This window comes from Chiloscyllium punctatum, chromosome 24, assembly GCF_047496795.1.
Source record: "Chiloscyllium punctatum isolate Juve2018m chromosome 24, sChiPun1.3, whole genome shotgun sequence".
Taxonomy (NCBI): Eukaryota; Metazoa; Chordata; class Chondrichthyes; order Orectolobiformes; family Hemiscylliidae; genus Chiloscyllium; species Chiloscyllium punctatum.
This window is the reverse complement of record NC_092762.1, coordinates 75,186,222-75,205,298: the sequence shown is the minus strand read 5'-3', so window position 1 is coordinate 75,205,298 and position 19,077 is coordinate 75,186,222. Positions and strand designations below refer to the sequence as shown.

The 19,077-nt window shown below is 41.7% G+C and overlaps 1 protein-coding gene across 1 annotated transcript in view; it reads right to left on the bottom strand.

Annotated features, from left to right (window-relative positions):
• Positions 1 to 19,077, bottom strand: part of LOC140494705 (transducin-like enhancer protein 1) — a 167,036-nt gene that overhangs the window by 142,809 nt on the left and 5,150 nt on the right. Inside the window, exons 2-3 of the mRNA XM_072594209.1 lie at positions 13,470 to 13,582; positions 1,747 to 1,810 (exon numbers count right to left, since the gene is read on the bottom strand). Coding sequence (XP_072450310.1) covers positions 1,747 to 1,810; positions 13,470 to 13,582 — 177 coding nt within the window. The remainder of the gene's footprint in view (positions 1 to 1,746; positions 1,811 to 13,469; positions 13,583 to 19,077) is intronic.

Genomic DNA, 19,077 nt, shown 5'->3' with positions numbered 1-19,077 from the left:
AATCAACAACAGTAATTTCTAGCCTAGCATATTAAAAAGTTACTTGAAATACACCACAGGTCAATTAACATCAGAAAGCAGAAAAAGGGCTGAGGGAAAAGTGGCCACCATCAGAATGGATTTGTTCAAATGACATGGGCTCATCCTTATTCATTGAGCAGACTACCACAACTTATCAAAGGCTTTTATCCACTTTCACTCAGTCCCAAGTCCTTATTTTTCTTTTAAAATCAGGACATTTATCAATAGGCATACTTGGAACTGCAAATTTGAAGAAGTTAGATCAGAATACCAGTGTCTGCAATTCATGTAGTTTCATGCCTGCTCCTGGGTTGTTATGGGGTCAGGATTAGAAACAGTGAGTCATTTGTTAGTGGTTACAGAATATACTCCTGTTTAGCTTCTTGTATTCATGTGTTCACATAATGTAGCTGGGATTGGAATTTCTGGACACTGAAGTTGTACTGAAATTCTGGCTACTAATTTTTTTTTAAAAAAGAAATCCACTCATTGGATGGGGCCGCCACTGAATGGACCAGCAGTTACTGCCCACCCCTTGGTGCCTTCAAGAAAGCAGTGATGAGCTGCCTCCTTAAACTGTTGCAATCCACATGGTGTAGGTAAACCCATATTGCCATTTGGGAGGGCGTTCCTGTACATTTTCATCAATAAGTTATTTGTTTTGTTTAAAATATATGTTTTACTTCATATTTAATAGTAAACATAAATCGTTCTAAGAGACATTGTTTAGTTTTGAAGTCAAAAACTATCATACAGCATCTATTTATCCATGGTCATTCAATGCCTATAGTCAATCAATGTCTATAATGTACAAAAATACCATGTTAAGGCACAAGCTAAAAACCAGGCATTAAGCTAAAAGAAAAAAGGAAACATAAAGTTGGCCAAAAAAACTGAGCCAAAAAAAATTACTTTTAAAGATGAACATTGAAGGAATTCAAGTATCAAATGAGAATTGACTTTGAGGAAAGGGAGGTAACATTGATCAGGAAAGACAGGTGTGCTAGGGGAGTGTAATGGCTAATGCATAGCAGTGCAGGCTGAGAAACATCAAACGTCACAGCAGAAAAAGAGTGTCAAAGTCATTCAGGAATGAAGAGCCAACCATGAGAATAAATCGTAAGACTCTGGCACAAAATTCAACTTGCATGACATTCTAATTACACTACTATTGCCAACATCATTGTACTTTAGATTCTTTTCTCTCTAATAAAATCATGCTGCAAGTTTCACTGTATGTACAGTTTAAAATATAATAGGCCAGAGTCCTGTTGCAGTCTTGATCTAAGTTACCACTATCATGGGACTGTGCTGTTGGACCAGTTTTCAATTTTCTATGTTGGCTTAAGATTGTTAATCTAAAACAATATTACACCTTTTAGTTATGTTTGCTATACTAGATTAAAAAAAGGTTTTGACCAGCATAAGCAAATTACATGACAGTGTCGTTGATGGTTGGACAACTGACCAGTAGAAGTTTTTACATTATAAGTCGCAGAAGCACGTTTTACGATTACAGCAGCAATGTCATTTGCAAATAAGAGTTTAAAGAGAGACATGACAAACAATAAATAGCTCTTTTACAAGCTCACTTTACCACTATGTTTATTAATGAACTTGACTGACACACGAATCAAGATTTCTCATGTATTAATTTTCAACATTTGCTTTCTTACTCTAATTTAGGAATCGATGGTCAACATTTTATAAAAATCTTGTACTCACCATCACATAATGTCGCTGCATCTCTGTCTTTTCACTGGCCAGTTTCTCACATTCCATCTTAAGGCTTGCAAACAAGGAAAAGAATGTTAGAATGTATTTCAAAATGGTTTCCAAGGCTCTTAATCCTGCTTTCAAAAACAGCAAGCTACTTTTGAATTTTAATAACTCAAGGTTATTATTTCCTTCACATGCTTGAGCAGAAGACCAGGAAAACCCTTTCCTCAGCTTTAGTTACTGGACTCTAATATCAAGCCCAAATACATTGGTTACTCCTCAACTTCCTTCTCAATTCGCTGGAAGCAACCTTAAAGCAAATTCACCTCGCCCTCATCCACAATGTTGAAACTGCGACTCACCACACTATATTCTACTCATCCCTCCCCAAGATTTGAACTTGTGAAGAACTGCCCCTCAATAACATAGTCAACCTGCACATTTTCAATAATCAGGGGGGCTGTTAATTTATGGCAATTGGATAAGGGGAAGGTGGAGAATTTTTAATTTAAAAAAAAATGCTTGCAGCAATTCTTTGCCGTTTGCATCCCATGTAGATAGGATGGTCAAGGCAGCATTTCGCACACTTGCTTTCATTACTCAGATTGAGTATAGGAGTTGGGACGTCATGTTGAGGCTGTACAGGATATTGGTGAGGCCTCTTCTGGAGGACTATGTCCAGTTCTTGTCTCACTGTTATTGATTGATTGTTTCGTACAAGAGGCAAAGTACAGTGAAAAGCTTTGCTTACTTACAACGGTCTGCCTGTACTGCTCGTAAGGATATGTTGATCAGAATGACTTAAATGGAGGCATACAGATTACACTGCACAGGTCTTACACTAAGTGAAATCAGCATTATGGGGGTCTGGAGAGTCCACTCAGCAGTCTAGTAACAACCAGGAAGAAGCTATTCCTGAACCTGTCGGTGTGTGTGTTCTGCCTGATAGAAGAGGTTGTACGAGATCATTACCAGAGTACGATAGGTATTTGATGATGTCAGCAGACTTTCCATGGCAGCGAGCAGTGTAAATCAAGTCCATGGATGGAATGCTGGCTTCCGTGACAGTCTGGGCTGTGCACACCACCTTCTGTGGTTTCTTACAGTCCTGGGCAAAGCAGTTGCCATACCAGGCCATTATGCATGCGGATAGTATACTCTCAATGGTAACATATCTAGAAGATGGTGAGGGTCCTCATGGACATGGCAAAATTTCCTGAGCCGCCTGAGGAAATTCTACCTTCTTGATTATCGCATCTATGTGGAAAGTCCAGGACAGGCTGTTGGTTATCGTCACTCCAAGAAACTTGAGGCTCTCCACCCTCACAATCTCAGTTTTGTTGATGTACATGGGAGTATTATTCTCCTCCTTTCTTTCTGAAATCAATGATCAGTTCTTTAGTTTTGCCGACATTGAGAGAGAGGTTGTTGTCATTGCACCATGTCACCAAGTTCTCCACCTCCCTTCTGTACTTTGACTTGTCGTTGTTAGATATCTGTTCTAATACAGTGGAGTCATCAGTGAAATTGTTGATGGTGTTCAAAATTTGGCAACACAGTCCTGGGGGTACAGGGAGTACAGTGGGGGGGCTGAGGACGCATCCTTGAGGGGGCTCCAGTGTTGAGTATTCTCATGGAGGAGGTGCTGTTGTCGATCTTCACTGATTGCAGTCTGTGGGTCAGAAAGCGGAGGGTCCAGTTGCAGAGAGCGGAGCTGAGATTCAGATCTGACAGTTTTGAGATCAGTCTGGAGGGGATAATGGTGTTGAAGGCAGAGCTGTAGTCAATGAGCAGGAGTCTGATGTAGGTGTCCTTGTTGTCCAGATGTTCCAGGGATGAGTGCTGTTCCCCTACCCCTGCAACGGCTGTGGACGTGTTATGCTGGTAGGAAAATTTTAGGGGATCAAGGCAAGCTGGGAGTTGATGTGGGGCTATTCCTGATGAAGGGCCTTTGCCTGAAACGGCGATTTTCATGCTCCTCGGATGTTGCCTGACCTGCTGTGCTTTTCCAGCACCACTCTGATCTAGAGTCTGGTTTCTAGCATCTGCAATCCTCACGTTTGCCTGGGAGTTGATGTGGGCCATGACCAGCCTCTCAAAGCTAGGAAGGATATTATTAAGCTGGAGTAGGTTCTAAAAAGATATAACAGGATGTTTCCAGGAATAGAGAGTTGGAGTTATAAGCAGAGGCTGGAATGTTTTTCAGTGGAGTTTGAGGTTGAGAGGTAACCTGATTGAGGTTTATAAAATCATGAGGGATATAGAGACAGTGAATGGCAGGTGTCTTTTCCTTAGAGCGGGGGGTTTAAAGACTAGGAGGGATATTTTTAAAGTTGAGAAGAGAAAGATTTAAAAGACATGAGGGTAACATGTTCTTTTAAAAATCAGAGTGTGACTGGTGTGTGGAATGACCTTCCTGAGGAAGTAGTGGATGGGGGACAGTTACAGCATTTGAAAGACATTTGGATAAGTTCATGTATAGGAAAGGTTTGGACGGATATGGTCCACGTGCAAGCAGATGGGACTAGTCTAGTTTGGAATTATGGTCAGCATGGACTGATTGGACTGAAGAGTCTGTTTCCATGCTGCATGACTCTATGACAATGATTAAGTTTTGATCAGCTGTGCAGTGCTTGAAAGGTTGGGGGGGGGGGGGGGGGGTGAAAATATACATTTATAAAAGCTAATATTTGCAGAATAAAATAAAAAGAAGATAAATGGGATTAATTGGAGTCGACCATCCAAAAGAGCCAGTACAGTCACAATAGGCAGAATGGTGTTCTCCTGTGCTCTTAAGATTCTGTACAATTCAATGACAGAAACCAAAGCCAGGTAACATCTAATCGCTACTTCAGGATTCAGCTGGTCTGCCTGTCCTATTGTATTGGCGTGAATACCTCTCACCCACATTTATCACTATTAATAAGAACTCCCATATTAGCTTGCATTAAGCAACATAGCACATGAGGAAATTTGATTGTGGGGCTTGCACTAGCTTTCAGTCGCAAGGTACTTGTGACATTACTAGAATTAAAGCACAAAGGGCGACAGATTTTGCTCATTAGACCTCTGTCTCCATCAGAGTATTTTTAACGCCAGTCACTTCAATTGATGCCACTTGGTTCTCTCCCTCTCCTCCTCGCCCAGCTTTCAGGGCAGAAAGGTTAATGAGACTTCATAGAAAGCTATTAAGCTTAGGCAGTTCAATAGAAAAAGGCAGCAGCAGGTGGAATAGATGCACTGCAGGAAACAGCTTATTAAAATGGAAACTTTGATATCAGAATTTGACTTTAAAAGTAAAATCAGTATGGATTATTAAAAAGACAGCATAGTTATACATCTCTCTCCCTCTCCCACAGGTAATTATGCCATTAAGCAAAGGCCTCAGCAATTTAGACGGATGAACAACTAGGTTTAATATCTAGTCTGTGCTAAATTACACTCAGTCTAGATGACAGCAGAGCTGTCAAAAGAAATATAAAAAAAAGGAGAATGATTAAAATGACCAGAGAGAATGGGGCATATTTCAGAGTCTTTACACGTACAAAGTGGTGCTTACTTTTCAGCAAGAGGGAAATTCGAGTGCACCTTAGCTAAAAAACCAAAACAACCCCAATTTAATAGGTCCAATAAAGACTGGCCTCTGCCTCCAGACAGTAGGGAGGAGAAAGGAAAAGAGGACATTAGGATTCTCAGAACCAACCAATATCCAAGGGGGCAGCACAGTGGCTCAGTGGTTAACACTGCTGCCTCATAGGGACCTGGGTTCAATTCCACCTTTAGGAGATTATCTGCGCAGAGTTTGTACACGTTCACCTTGTGCTGGTCTCCATTGGATGCTCCAGTTTCCTCCCACAGCACAAAGATGTGCAGGCTAGGTGGATTGGCCATGGGGGAACACAGGGATATGGAGAGAGGGTAGGATGTTGGGTTTGGATGGGGTGCTCTTCAGAAGGTCAGTGCAGACTTGAAGGGCCAAACAGCCTCTTTCTGCACTGTGGGGATTCAATGATAACCAGTGGCTTTCTCAAGAAATACATGTTCGGCAGAACGTGGGTTAAAACAGACACTTCTGCAGAATGGCCCACGTTTACTGGATAGCCTAACACACTGCACTGCCCAGGTTTGTGCAGTGTTTGAATAATGCGCATCCAGAGGTCCACCCAAACAGGACTGATGATGAAAAGAAAGAAAAGATTGCATTTTAAACTCATGACTTCAAGATGTCGGAATGTGCTTCACAGCCAATTAAGTAATTTTCAGGTCATGCAACGAATCCAGTAGCCAGTTTGCACACTGTAGACTCCCACAAACAATATGACAATGACCTTACAATCTGATTTAGTAATGTGGATTAAGGGATAATTAAATGATTGGTCACTTCACTGGGAGAGACTCCTCTCCCTCCTCTCTTCCAAACAGCAGCAGGAGATTTCTCTCCTTCACCTGCAAGCTCTTCCAAAGGTTAGTAAGCCGCAAAGTGTGTGCAACTGAGCAGCAGTGTCAGAGCTGTAGGGCATGGATCAATCACTGCCAACACCTATCGCACGCTGCCCTCAAAACAGCTATGGGGATGGTAGAGACTGTCACACATCTTCTAGAATGTGCCTTTGTAAAGGAAGTCTGGAGGAAGGTCCGTGATTTGTGTCAAAGTTCAACCTGAGCAGCTCCGTGATGTGGGACTCTGGACTCTACAGTCTACTCCTCGGGATGCACAAGATAAACAAACATCGACTGCGCCTGGAGGACCATCAACTCAGTGAAAGACCCTCTTTGGCCTGCCTGAAACTTGCCAGTCTTCATGAGCAAGGAGTTCCCCCGACCAAATATTGCAGATTGGCACATTCCAAGGGCCAGGACAACATGCTGGGGGACGCACTAAAGCTTGGGGTAGCTGCCGCCAAGGTGCAGTGGGGAAAGACCACTGTCTGAGGTCTTCCTGCTGAAGTAATATGGGGCTCCATCGGTTATTGGACCCTCCCAGTGCCTCAACGCATCTAAATATACTCTTGGTCAAGGAAGTGATGCCTTTGTTTGGATAAAGTCAAACTTCAATGTTTGTTTGTATTCTCCTATACTACTGAACACAATCGAAATGTATTTTTGACTATGTGGATTTTTATTATGAATAAAGTATATTTCTGAAATAAAAATGATTCTGGCCCAGGTGATGTATTTATTGCAACACCATTTCAATGAAGGTTGCTTTCTGTGCAGCTGATTGGCTTGTTGGAAGGAAGGAACAAGGACTGTACAAGGGAGGTATTGAAGGTAAAACACTATGACCAACAGATTGAAACATTTTAAGAAACGCTTGTGCTTTATAGCTGGTAAAATACCTTGTATCGTTTTACTAGGACGACGAGGCCCTTTTAAATTATACAGCAAAGGCTTCAAATGTCTGAAGGGAGTTTCTGGTAGATTAGACACTTCTGTACATGCAGCATCTATCCAGTCTGCAATGCTTGGCCAGTGTCCCTTGAAAATTTCTCTGCAGGCAATCTTCCTTCTCCTCCCCCCCCCCCCCCCCCCCAACATTTAAGGCACTTTGAGATAAAACTGGCATATTCTACTTTTAAATTATTAGAAGTCTAGTGCAGCTGGCAAATCATGATCTACGTAAAGTCCCATGGGTACTTCCTGTATTTAAGAAGATAGAAGGAATTGGTTTTATTTTCAGCTGCAGGTAATATCATGGGATTTGGAGGGCATCACTTAATACCAACAAAACAACAAGAATCTGGTCTCACATTTTTCTTGTTTTTTTAGGTTGCCAATGTTAGGAAATGATTTTTTTTAGTTCAGAGAGCTAATAATCCCAAACCGTGGTGTAACACCTAATTGAACAGAATCCCACTTCAAAGATCAAAGCAAATGCTCAATAATTTATTACCAGTTAATCGTGCTAGTGAAAAATCTTCTACTCAGCCCCATAAGCATGTTTCTCAGGAAAGCTGTCAGCATTATCTGTCTGTCTCTTCAACAAGCCAATGTCCTTTCTGGCTGAACTTATGAATTTACTGCCAAACTCTCTGCAGCTCAGTATAATCAGCCAATGGACTGAATCTGCCTATGGTCATTTCACACTAGAGAGAGGAGTCTCTCATCTGGTTAGTCTGGGTTGAATTTGAACTTAGCGACCCAGAGGTGAAAAGTCAATGTCTGACTCCAAGGATTCATATCATGCTCTAGCACGGACAAAAATAGTACCAGAAAGAAATTTGCACCAAGTCCCTTCTCTGACTGAAAGAGCAATCAGACGAAGAAAATCAAATAATGATCCAAATAGATAATATTCCCCACAGCTGGTCAGACTGCATCCGGAGTATTGTGGTAAGCTTAGGGTTAGGGTTGGGGTTAGAATGTCATTTTGGTCACCTTGCCCAAGGACAGATATGCCGGTCATTGAAAGTGCAGCAGAGGGTCACCAGGCTGATTCCTGGACTGGTGTGACCATCCTGTGAGGGGAGATGGATGTGCATTCTCTGGGAGGTTAGAAGAATGAGAGGTAATCACGTAAAAACCTCCAGAAACCCCAAAGGAGTAGACAGAGTTGATGCAGAAAGGATGTTTCCTACGTCTTTAACCAAGCCTTGGGTGATCTGCCCTAATGTCTCCGTCTGTGACGATGTTATATTTTAGTCTGAAATGCTCGATGAAGCCCTTTGTTTTATTCCATTGGTGCCATATAATCTTGTTGTTACAACAGTTTATCTGGTGGTGGTTTTACCACATTCAAGGGCCTTTTTGCAGTTGTCAAGTGTTGTCTGACAGTTCTGTCCTCTCAACAATCTACAGGCATTTACCTTTAAGCAAGATTAGCTTTAAAGAAGGAAGCCCTGACAATATAAACTCTATAGTTCTGTCCTTTAGTTGTTGCATACTCTTATTATCTACTAAAGGCAGAGGGCTCAGCAGTGAAGGGTGCATGGGAGATGTGACGTGGGTTAACAGCTCACAAGAACCAGGGAGAGTAAGAAAATGTGTATCACTGTCCAGTAGGATAGGGAGAAGTAAAAAAGAGAAAATGGAACAACTGCACCATTTTGGACATTCCTTCAGCATCAGCTGAAAAGGCAGTTGGGTGGCAGACTGGAGTCAACTAATTTATCAAGCAATCCAATGCTTTACCAATTACATTCTGCACTTTGAATTTACGCAGGGTGCACTGTGCAAACCGCACTCACAGCTATGGGAAAATGTGCTCCAATGTCCAAAGTAGAGCAAAGGCAAATGTCTAGAGGTTATCTTAAATGCAGTGGCCCCAAGGAGATCAAGAGGAGGAAACTGGAAGACAATATGTTTGACGGGGAATTATCCAGAGTATTAACACTAATCCCATTGAGTCAAAGCACACCAGAATAATCAAAGAGGAGATGGGTCATTTGGGCCATCGAGAATCTCCTACAGGTGCCCCAGCTCCCCAGACAAGTGAGCACCATATTTTGAATGCCCCAATACTCTTGGGATATATTGTTAGCTCAAATCAAATGCTTACCAATTCCTTTTTGGGTAAAAAAAAGGGAACAGCAGTCTCCTTGGATCTGTTTTAAGTTTGCTTCCCACTCTTTGCCAAGCAGCGGCTACACTGCTGGTTCGAGTTAAGGTAGGCCCTTCAACAGGAACCAAGCACTGCTCCTTGTCGAAGCAGATGTTGGCAACACCCATGAAAATATCTACAAAATCTTGCCTTTATTCACAACTCTTCCTCTGCCAAACACAAACACCCATTCCCAGTGGAAAATCAAATGTCTCTGTAGCTTGACCTCACCTAAAGCTGCAATCAAAAGTCATGGTTAGCTGCACAAACGGATTTTATTCAGTTTTTAAAAAATCTCCATATCACCTGTCACATCAATGAACCTTCCAATTTTAAGAACACCCATACTTATAAATTGGAGCACTTCGATTTTAAAAGGACAGAAAAATAGCAGACTATTTGGAAAGAGGCCCAGTTCAAAAATACTCCTCACAGAACTCCAAAACCAACTCAAAACACAAACGGTTTCTCTCCTAATTGACTCAAAATGTTAACCCTGTTTCAGAACAGGAGGGCGAGACAGTCATATTCAATTCTATTACCTGTTTTTTCACTCTCTCCAGATGCTGTCAGACTTGCTTAATATTTCCACACTTATGGTTTTTATTCTGAAAACTCTTTGATGTTAGAATGGAACCTCGAATCAGGGAAACCACAGGACAATATACTCAAGGAGTAACAAGAGCATTATGTGGATAGACCGACAATGGGTGATAATTACCCCCCCACCACCCACCAGCATTGCTCTTCACTTCTCCAACACTCATTCATCCTATTTTCAGCATTCCAAAACTTTCCCCTGCCATTTACGTTTCTCCAGTTGCAAGTTTACTGTTACCTCATTTACTGTATCACTTCACTGCTAGCTCAGAAAGAATAAAATAAGATCAATGAGAAATTAATCTGTAAATAATAATGAAGTACTCAACACTATCCCACCCATAGCCAAGAAACACATGCATTGATTTTGGATATAGGTTTGCTTGCTGAGCTAGAAGGTTTATTTTCAGACTTTTCATCACCATACTAGGTAACATCATCAGTGAGCCTCTGGATGAAGCACTGTTGGTATGGCCCCCTTTCTATTTATGTGTTTAGGTTTCCTTGGGTCAGTGATGTCATTTCCTGTGGTGATGCCATTTCCCGTTCTTTTTCTCAGAGGGTGGTAAATGGGGTCCAAATCATTGTGATTGTTGGTAGAGTTCTGGTTGGAATGCCATGCTTCGAGGAATTCTCATGAGTGTCTCTGTTTGGTTTGTCCTAGAATGGATGTATTATCCCAGTCAAAGTGGTGTTCTTCCTCCTCTGTATGTAAAGATACTAGTGAGATTGGGTCATGTCTTTTTGTGGCTAGTTGATGTTCATGCCTGTTTGTCCAATGTAGTGTTTGTTACAGTTCTTGCAAGGTATTTTGTAAATGACATTAGTTTTGCTTGTTTTCTGTATTGGGTCTTTCAAGTTCATTACCTACTGTTTTAGTGTGTTGGCAAGTTTGTGGGCTATCATGACGCCAAGAGGTCTGAGTAGTCTGGCAGTCATTTCTGAGATGTCTTTGATGTAGGGGAGAGTGGCTAGGGTTTCTGGACGTGTTTTGTCTGTTTGTTTGGGTTTGTTGTTGAGAAATCAGCAGACTGTGTTCATTGGGTACCCGTTCTTTTTGAATACACTGTATAGGTGATTTTCTTCTGCTCTTTGTAGTTCCTCTGTGATGCAATGTGTGGTGGCTCATTGAAATAATGTTCTAATGCAGCTTCGTTTGTGGGTATTGGGATGATTGCTTCTGTAATTCAGTACTTTGTCCTTATGTGTTGTTTTCCTGTAGACACTGGTTTGAGATTCCCCATTGGCTGTTCGCTGTACTGTGACATCTAGGAATGGCAGTTTCTTGTTGTTTCCTTCCTCTTTAGTGAATTTTATGCCAATAAGCATATTGTTGATGGTCTTGAAGGTTTCCTCTAATTTGATTCATTTAGTGATGACGAAGATGTCATCCATATAGCTGATCCAAGGTTTAGGTTAGATGATTGGCAGAGCTGTTTGTTCGAGTCTCTGCATTACTGCCTCTGCTAAGAACCCTGATATCGGAGATCCCATGGGTGTTGCGTTGGTTTGTCTGTAGGTTTTGATGTTGAAGGTGGAGTGGGGGATGAGGCATAGGTCCACTACCTTGACAATATTGCCCTTGGTGATGAGATTGGTGGTGTTTGGTGCATGTGTCTTTGGTTCTTCTAATAGTGTAATCAGTGTTTCCTTGGTCAAGTTGATGTTGATGGATGTTACCAGGGCTGTTACATCAAACAGGACCATTATTTCATCATCTTCTGTCTTGGTGCCTTTGATGATCTTCAGGAATTTTTGGGTGGAGTGGATGGGGTGGTGTGAGCCTTCTACTAAGTGTTTTAGTCTTTGGTGCTGCTCCTTACCAATTTGTAAGTTGGTGTTCCAGGTAGTGAGACTATGGGTCTGAGGGGGGGGGGCCCTGGTTTGTGAATTTTGGGTAATCTGTAGAAGCACGGTGTGTTGGATCTGTCTAGTTTCATTTTTTGGAAGTCGGCATTCCAACCGGAACTCTATCAACAAACACAGACTTGGATCCCATTTACCACCCTCTGAGTGGGGTGGGAGAGAGAAATGCAGGAAATGACATCACCACAGGAAATAGCATCACCAACCCAAGGAAACCTAAACACATAAATAGAAAGCGGGCCATACCTCCAATGCTTCATCCAGAGGCTCACTGATGATGCTACCTAGTATGGTGACAAAACATCTGAAAACAAACCTTCCAGCTCAGCGAGCAAACCTACATCGAGAACTTCAACCTGAGTTACAAATCTTCTCAAAACTCCCATGAATTGATTGTTTCCAGCCACAGATACTGACTGACCTGCTGTACTTTTTCAGCTTTCATTTTCTGATAAGGAAGGGGGAGTAAGGAAGGAGAGAGCTTTGGACCAGTTGCTGTGCCTTCTGTCATTACACGGACTGTTTCAAATCCCAGACCTCTCGTCTAATATTTTAAATTGTTGACATACTAGCCTTCCAGTTGACGCTAAATGGAAGAGCTTTAATTGAGTGTGATGTACAAAATGTTTACAGCATGGCAAATTAATGCACATCAAGCCATTAAATTATAATACGCCTTCCTAGAGCTGCACTAATTATATGCTAATGATTCTCTGATCTGTTGACGTCACTGGTTTATTATGTACATAGTAATAACATGCAGCTGCAGTTGTAGCTTAAATGAGCGGCTGGGACATGTCGAGAGCCTGTTGGACACATTCGGTTGGGTCCAAATTATGGGAAGACACATCAAAAGATACACAATTACACCCAAGCCCATCCGAAGCAGCGCGCAGTCAACTGCACCCAGGAGTTAAATTTGTCTGTATTTTAACAAAGCATAGCTTGGGATTGTTTTCCCAAAGACAGTCATTAAGTGAGATCAGTGAGCATCATTAACTGTTTATAATAGAGGATCATTAACCAACGCATGAATCTTCTGAAGAACCACAACACATTCCTGACCACCACCCCCCCCCACCTCACCCCACTCCCCTCCACAAAAAGGAAATACAGAATTCGTGGCATTGACATTTCTGCAGCTTACAGAGAAAGCCCTTGTGACCTGCACCAAAAGTCCACTGTGCATATTAACTAGCATCCAGGAATTTAAAACAAAATCACACAGAAAGCCCGAGTCACAGGATACGTACTGTAAATTTTCAAACAATGTCAACCCAACATTTCCTTCCTCCTCAGGGCTGTTCTTTTTTTAAAGAAAAAGCACACTGACACATGATCCCTTAAAAGGCCCTTTTGAAATGCTGAGGATTAATAATGATCCAAAATAGAACAGGACAACCCTGACATTTTTTCAAAATATAAGCTGCAAGTATCCAAGGAAGTCAGGACCCGTGGTCTCTAATCTGCAATAATAATAGTAATAATAAAAAATAAATAATAATCATAAATTTGCTCTCAAAAGCCATATCTGTAAGGTGGGGAAGACAGAGGGAGAAAGCACAGATTTCAGCTTTTTTCCAAGCCACTAAAGCAGAAGCTGCAGCATGTGAAAACAGTGCCCCCTTGTGCCAAATACAGGCACAAAAGCCCTACATGGTAGCTATTTCCTGCAACATTGATGCACAACAGCATTAGCCCAGAAAGAACACCCCATCCATACCTGTGGTACTGTGCCTGCAGAAACTGGAATTCTTCCTTAATTCTATCCAATGTTTCTGGGAAGGTGAACTTTAAGGGCTGGGATGATGCTGCTGGAGTTGCAGATGGTGGAACCTGGGGGAGAGGAGAGAAAGAAAGAGACAGAGAAAGACAGAGACAGAAAACAATACAGAGAAAAAAAATGTTAAAAAAAAGGTCAAGGCATATTCATGAAATGTTTCATCCTCCATAGAGATCTCAATGATTCATAAAGAATCTCAACAGTAAAACTGTGCAGGAAAATGTAATAAATCTGAATTACCACTCAGTGACCCCATTAAAAACAGAAATTGCAAATTCTAGCTTGCAAGTTAGAAATTCCTAAATGGAATCCTGGACGCAGACTGCAAATCACTCTGCCAGATTAAAACATTTTAGGCATGTTTCTTATGTTGGTTTACCAGATCAACTAGCAATGGAATCTCTTTCATCACATCTGAAAAATATGTAGTCAAGCAGAATATCTAAAAGATGGTTTCAGCAAACAGCTCAGTTCAGAAGTAAGCTGTTACACAGCAGCTATTGCATGAATGCACTGCTTGCAGAATGCTGAACTCCAACCAAAATCATTTAGACCCTAAAAATAACATTATCTCAGGAGTAGAGTAACAGCATCTATGGACAGACATTCAAAATAACATAAAAGAATGTCACACTTCAGTAGTTCGTATCATTTTTAAAAAGAACTAAATAGTTCACTTCTTATTCTTTGAGACATTTTTGGTTCAAAGATGTATTTTCAAAAGAGTAGACACCTCAGCATAGAAGACCTGCTAGAGAACACCTTGGAATTTGGCAGCTGCATGGTATGTGTCACTTGAGTATTTTTGAAAGCACCCCTCTCAAATAAAACCGAACGTACCTAACCTTCACCATCCCAGCTGTGGAAAGTGCCAGTCTACCTGCCACTCTCAGGTGTTGCTCCAAAGCAGAGGTAACCAACACACTCTCCACATGTGGCAGGCCCACTCTGCTCTCAGCAAGCCTCATACTGTCAGGAGTCACACTGCACAGAAACAGACCCTTTGGACCAACTCATCCATGCCACCCAGGTATCCCAAACTGAACTAGTCCCATTTGCCTGCGCTTGGACAGTGTCCCTCCAAACCATTCCCATTCAAGTACCTATCCAAATGTCTTTTATATGTTGTAATTGTACCCACCCCTACCATTTCCTCTGGCAGCTTGTTCCAGAAACACACCACCGTCTGCGTGAAAGAATTACCCCTCAGGTCCCTTTCAAAATCTTTTTCCTCTCACTTTACTCCTTTGCCCTTTAGGTTTGGACTCCCTTACCCTTAGTAAAAAAACCTTGGCTAGTCACCCTATTTATGCCCCTCATGATTTTATAAACGTCGAAGGTCAGCCCTCAGCCTCCGACACTCCAAGGAAAGTAATCTCAGCCTATCCAGCCTGTTCACGTTGCTGCTCAGCCCAGACTCCCAGAAAGCCCCAGTTTGACGAACACTGTTTTGAAAGCACAAGCTTCGATATCTATACATCAATCAGCTACATGGTTTCCACTCATGTTTCATTTGCATACACTTGGCTGACTCAGAATGGTGGTGGTAAATAAAATCCTAGGTTCAATCTCCTCAGTCAGCAATGAGATCAGGAATTGTAGCCTGGATAACAATAGGTAGAGGAAGGTTAAAAGGAAGGGGAGATTAGCCAAAGCCCCTGCCCCTGATCTCTAGCAAGTGACCCCTACTAGGGAAAAGTGCATACAAGTAACTGGCCTGAATGGTCCTCACAGACCACCACTATTCTGTCTTTACTTGCAAATGAAGGGCAGCTACTTCAGCAACACACAAGAGGGATACAGTTTGAAATTAGAGGAAAACAAAATTAAGGAAGACTCCAGTAATGTTGAAATAAATCAGATCATTGCTCACTCACTTCATCGATAGCACTTGAGGGAAGTTCCCATCCCTACCCCTTGAGAAGCCATTAAAATAAGCAGAAAAACTACACCATCAGTAAGGCAGTGTGGCAAGAGAATTGCTTCACGTCATTCAAGTCATTGCATTAAATTCCATCAGTAGCTAGCTTTTAAACTCGTACTACAACATGTCAAGAGTCCCATCCATTTTCACTTGGATTGTCTAAGCAGAGAAAACACATGCTATCTCTTCACCCGATAATAACTGTACTTGTCAATTGTGTTGTACAGAATTCTTACATTAGGAGACTGGAAGATGCTTGCAGTATAATCACCTGCTTTCCCAATCACTCAGATGAGCAGGAATGAGGGCAAGAAAGCCAAGAAATACCTGCAGCTTCCGTCAGTCAATCAACAGTGGCACAGCTTGAGTATTTTAATATTGTTCCACCCACACAGCTGTGTCTATATACATAAAATTCACTCACAATAAACTGACTTTAGGAGTAAACCAGATTTAGGAGGCACAACATGGCTTGGGGGAAACCAATTTAAGCTACGATGAGAGACCAGAAGAGAAGATGGACAACAACATCAACAGATAAATCCGATCCAAGTAAGCATAGGTGGTGTGAGAATCTCCGAGGAAGAGGTGCAGGTCTGAAATATCACCCCAAAATTAAAAGGAATTGCCCTACCAATCTCCAAACTGACTACAATGCTGCATCAGAGCATTATTCACTCCCTCGTGGTCCAAAGATTCTCAGCCCTCCAGTGATCCAGCAAATGCATACAAAGAATGATGATAGAATCCAAGATTGTGTAAACAGGCCATTTGGCGCAATGAGTCTTCGCTGGATGCATGATAGAAGAGGCTCAGTCTAACCCTTACGTAGAAACTTCTAACCACTCGCTTTTCCTCTTTTCTGCCTTCCTTTACCCACTATCACACCATCCCACCCCCAAGCTCCTCCCAGGTTGCTGTCAATTCTCAGAAGCACAATGAGCAAGGAAACGCTGTTTGGTGAATGAGCCCAAAGCCTGGATTACCAAGTTCTGTTCACAATCTGCAGCATCAGTCCTTGCAAATCAATGAGAGTCAACATGGACTGAAATTTTAGAAGGTATCTCCTCAAGGCTGTTCAAATTACCACATAAAGACAAAAAAAAACCCTTAAACACTTCATCTGGTTTTGCAAATCCTAACAAATGGTTAGGCCTATCCATAATCAGTGAATCCACGTAAGAAGATAAGCCTGAGGCCTTTTCTTCAGCAGCAGCTCAATTACAAATCATTTTCAAACAGTCATGAAGGCAAACAGGGTAACAAATTTGAGAGTGCAAAAAAGATTGATTCCTGGGATGACAAAACTGACATATGTAGAGAGACTGGATCAGTTGAGACTATGTTTACTGGAATTTAGAATAATGGCGGGGAAGGGGTGGGGTTCTCATCGACACCTAAAAAATTCTGAATGGCACTAGATGGGGTAAAAGCAGAAAGGATGTTCCTAATGATCACGGAGTCTGGAACCAGGGATCAGTCTTAGGATATGTGGTAGGCTAGTACGTACTAAGATTAGGAGAGATTTCTTCACCTGGAGAGTGGTGAGCCTACGACATTCTCTGTCACAAAATGCTTGAAACCAAAACATTGACTATTGTCAAGAAGGAGATAGATATCATTCTTAGGGTTAACAGTATCAAAGGGAATGGGGAGAAAGTGGAAACCAGGTACAGAGTTGGATAATCAGCCATGATCATACTGAATGGCACAGCAGGCTCAAAAAGAACCGAATGGCGTTCTCCTGCTCCCAGTTTCTATGTTCCTATGATCCAACAACGAGACAAATAGTTGGTGATTCTATCTTTGGCAGTGATGAGGGAAGTGATCATTGGGTGAGGAATGCTGGCCACTAGACTGGAATAAACTTCCATTTCTTGGGAATGGTGCCACAACAGAAGAGCTACCTGGGCTGCAAGCAACTCCAGTTTAAAATATGTCATCAGAAACGCAGAACCTCCAAACAATGTTTCTCTCCTGCTGCTTTGAAATGTCAAGCCTAGACTATGCGTTCATTTCCTGGAACAGGCCTTCCATCTATGACCTTCTGACCGAAAGGTAAGCATTCTACCGCTGAGCCAACATTATTCCACCACATGAAAACAAAATTTGATGCCATTTTTTTAAACACATAAATTGCTTTGGCCTATGTTAAGACAAGCCAGAGGCTTTATTAAAGATACATATAAACATGCAAGTTCAGGCCAATATAATAATGATCCTAATGAAACTACAAAACCAGATTCTGCCAGGAAGTACCGAGATGATTTACTCATCTCTCACTAAATGTAAGCTAACTGCTAAATGAGTGTAAATCTGACCCACTGAGCTCCATAATCACTGGGTTTACTGTATTGGGTTCTGAAAATGAAATCTAATCAACAGTCATTACAGAGAGTTACAGTAGCTGGTTAACTACATGCAAATGAGACTTACCACTTTTGTGTCAAGTGCTTCATTTGCTAATCCAGCAAAGGATCAAATGTGTTGCTTCTTTGCAATATCAAACAGCCGTCCTACTCTGTTTTTGCTATAATCCAGTATTTTTATTAGAATGTATAGTGACTGGGAGTGGAATACTGGAAGAGAATGAGAACTGCTTCCCCAGTGACTTTAGGTATAAATGGACCCTGTGGCATGCTGACAAACAATATGCAAAAGCAGGCTTCAGGTTCAATCTCAGGTCTATGCTCGTTTAGCTGATATCAGCAATTGGCACTTTGCCCCTGGGCTAGGGAGGGGAGGGAGATTAAAAAGCAGCTAGACTTCCCACTTCTGATTACTATCCAGTGACTCCTGCTGAAAAGAGCACATGTAGACAGGACGGACTTGGGCTGTGATGTGCTCAACAGCTGTACATAGTCGATTAATGCCTGCTCTGCAGGCTCACATATGATGAAAGGCAACTTATAAAGGAATAGCTACCACCACCCAGCAGCAGCCAATATCTCAGCTTGGGGACAGAGGGGGGGTTGAAAAGAAAATTAGGGTAGGATAAATATATGGAGATCAAAGAAGAAACAAAAAACGTGTTTAGCTTCTCAAAATCATACAAGGGTAACATTAAATTGCTTTTCAAAATCACCATTGCCTTATCTAAAGAGTAAGAAATGGAACGGGGAAGAGCATTACATAACTATTCAGCAGTTAGAAAACCGAAGACGTGAAGAGGGACAAAAAGGAAAGGGAATGAAGAGATTCCTGTTTAGTTCAAATGAGGTCGTCTGCAACAAACCATATGCTAATGAATCTCAAAATGCCCAGGGGTTAAATTAGGAAAGAGGAAAGACATGGGGTTCAATTACACAGCGATGCCCAAAGTTCGAAGAGACTGAAACTGGTCTTTCAGCTCAGCTATTCGGGGGAGGGGATATTATAGTCATGTGAGGAATTCTTGAAGAGACAAATCAAAACATATCTTCTATCCATTCTATTCCATTCATTCCAATGACGCATAGGAAAATTGCTTAAGATGGACCACATTACTAAAACAGAAATGTATCAGACTTTGCTTTCCTTTACATACAGAACAACCAATTCACAGGTTTTATCCAAATATATTCACTCCACCCAGTTGGTCTGTTTACATAACAACAATTCTCAAGTAGGCAACCATTCACACCT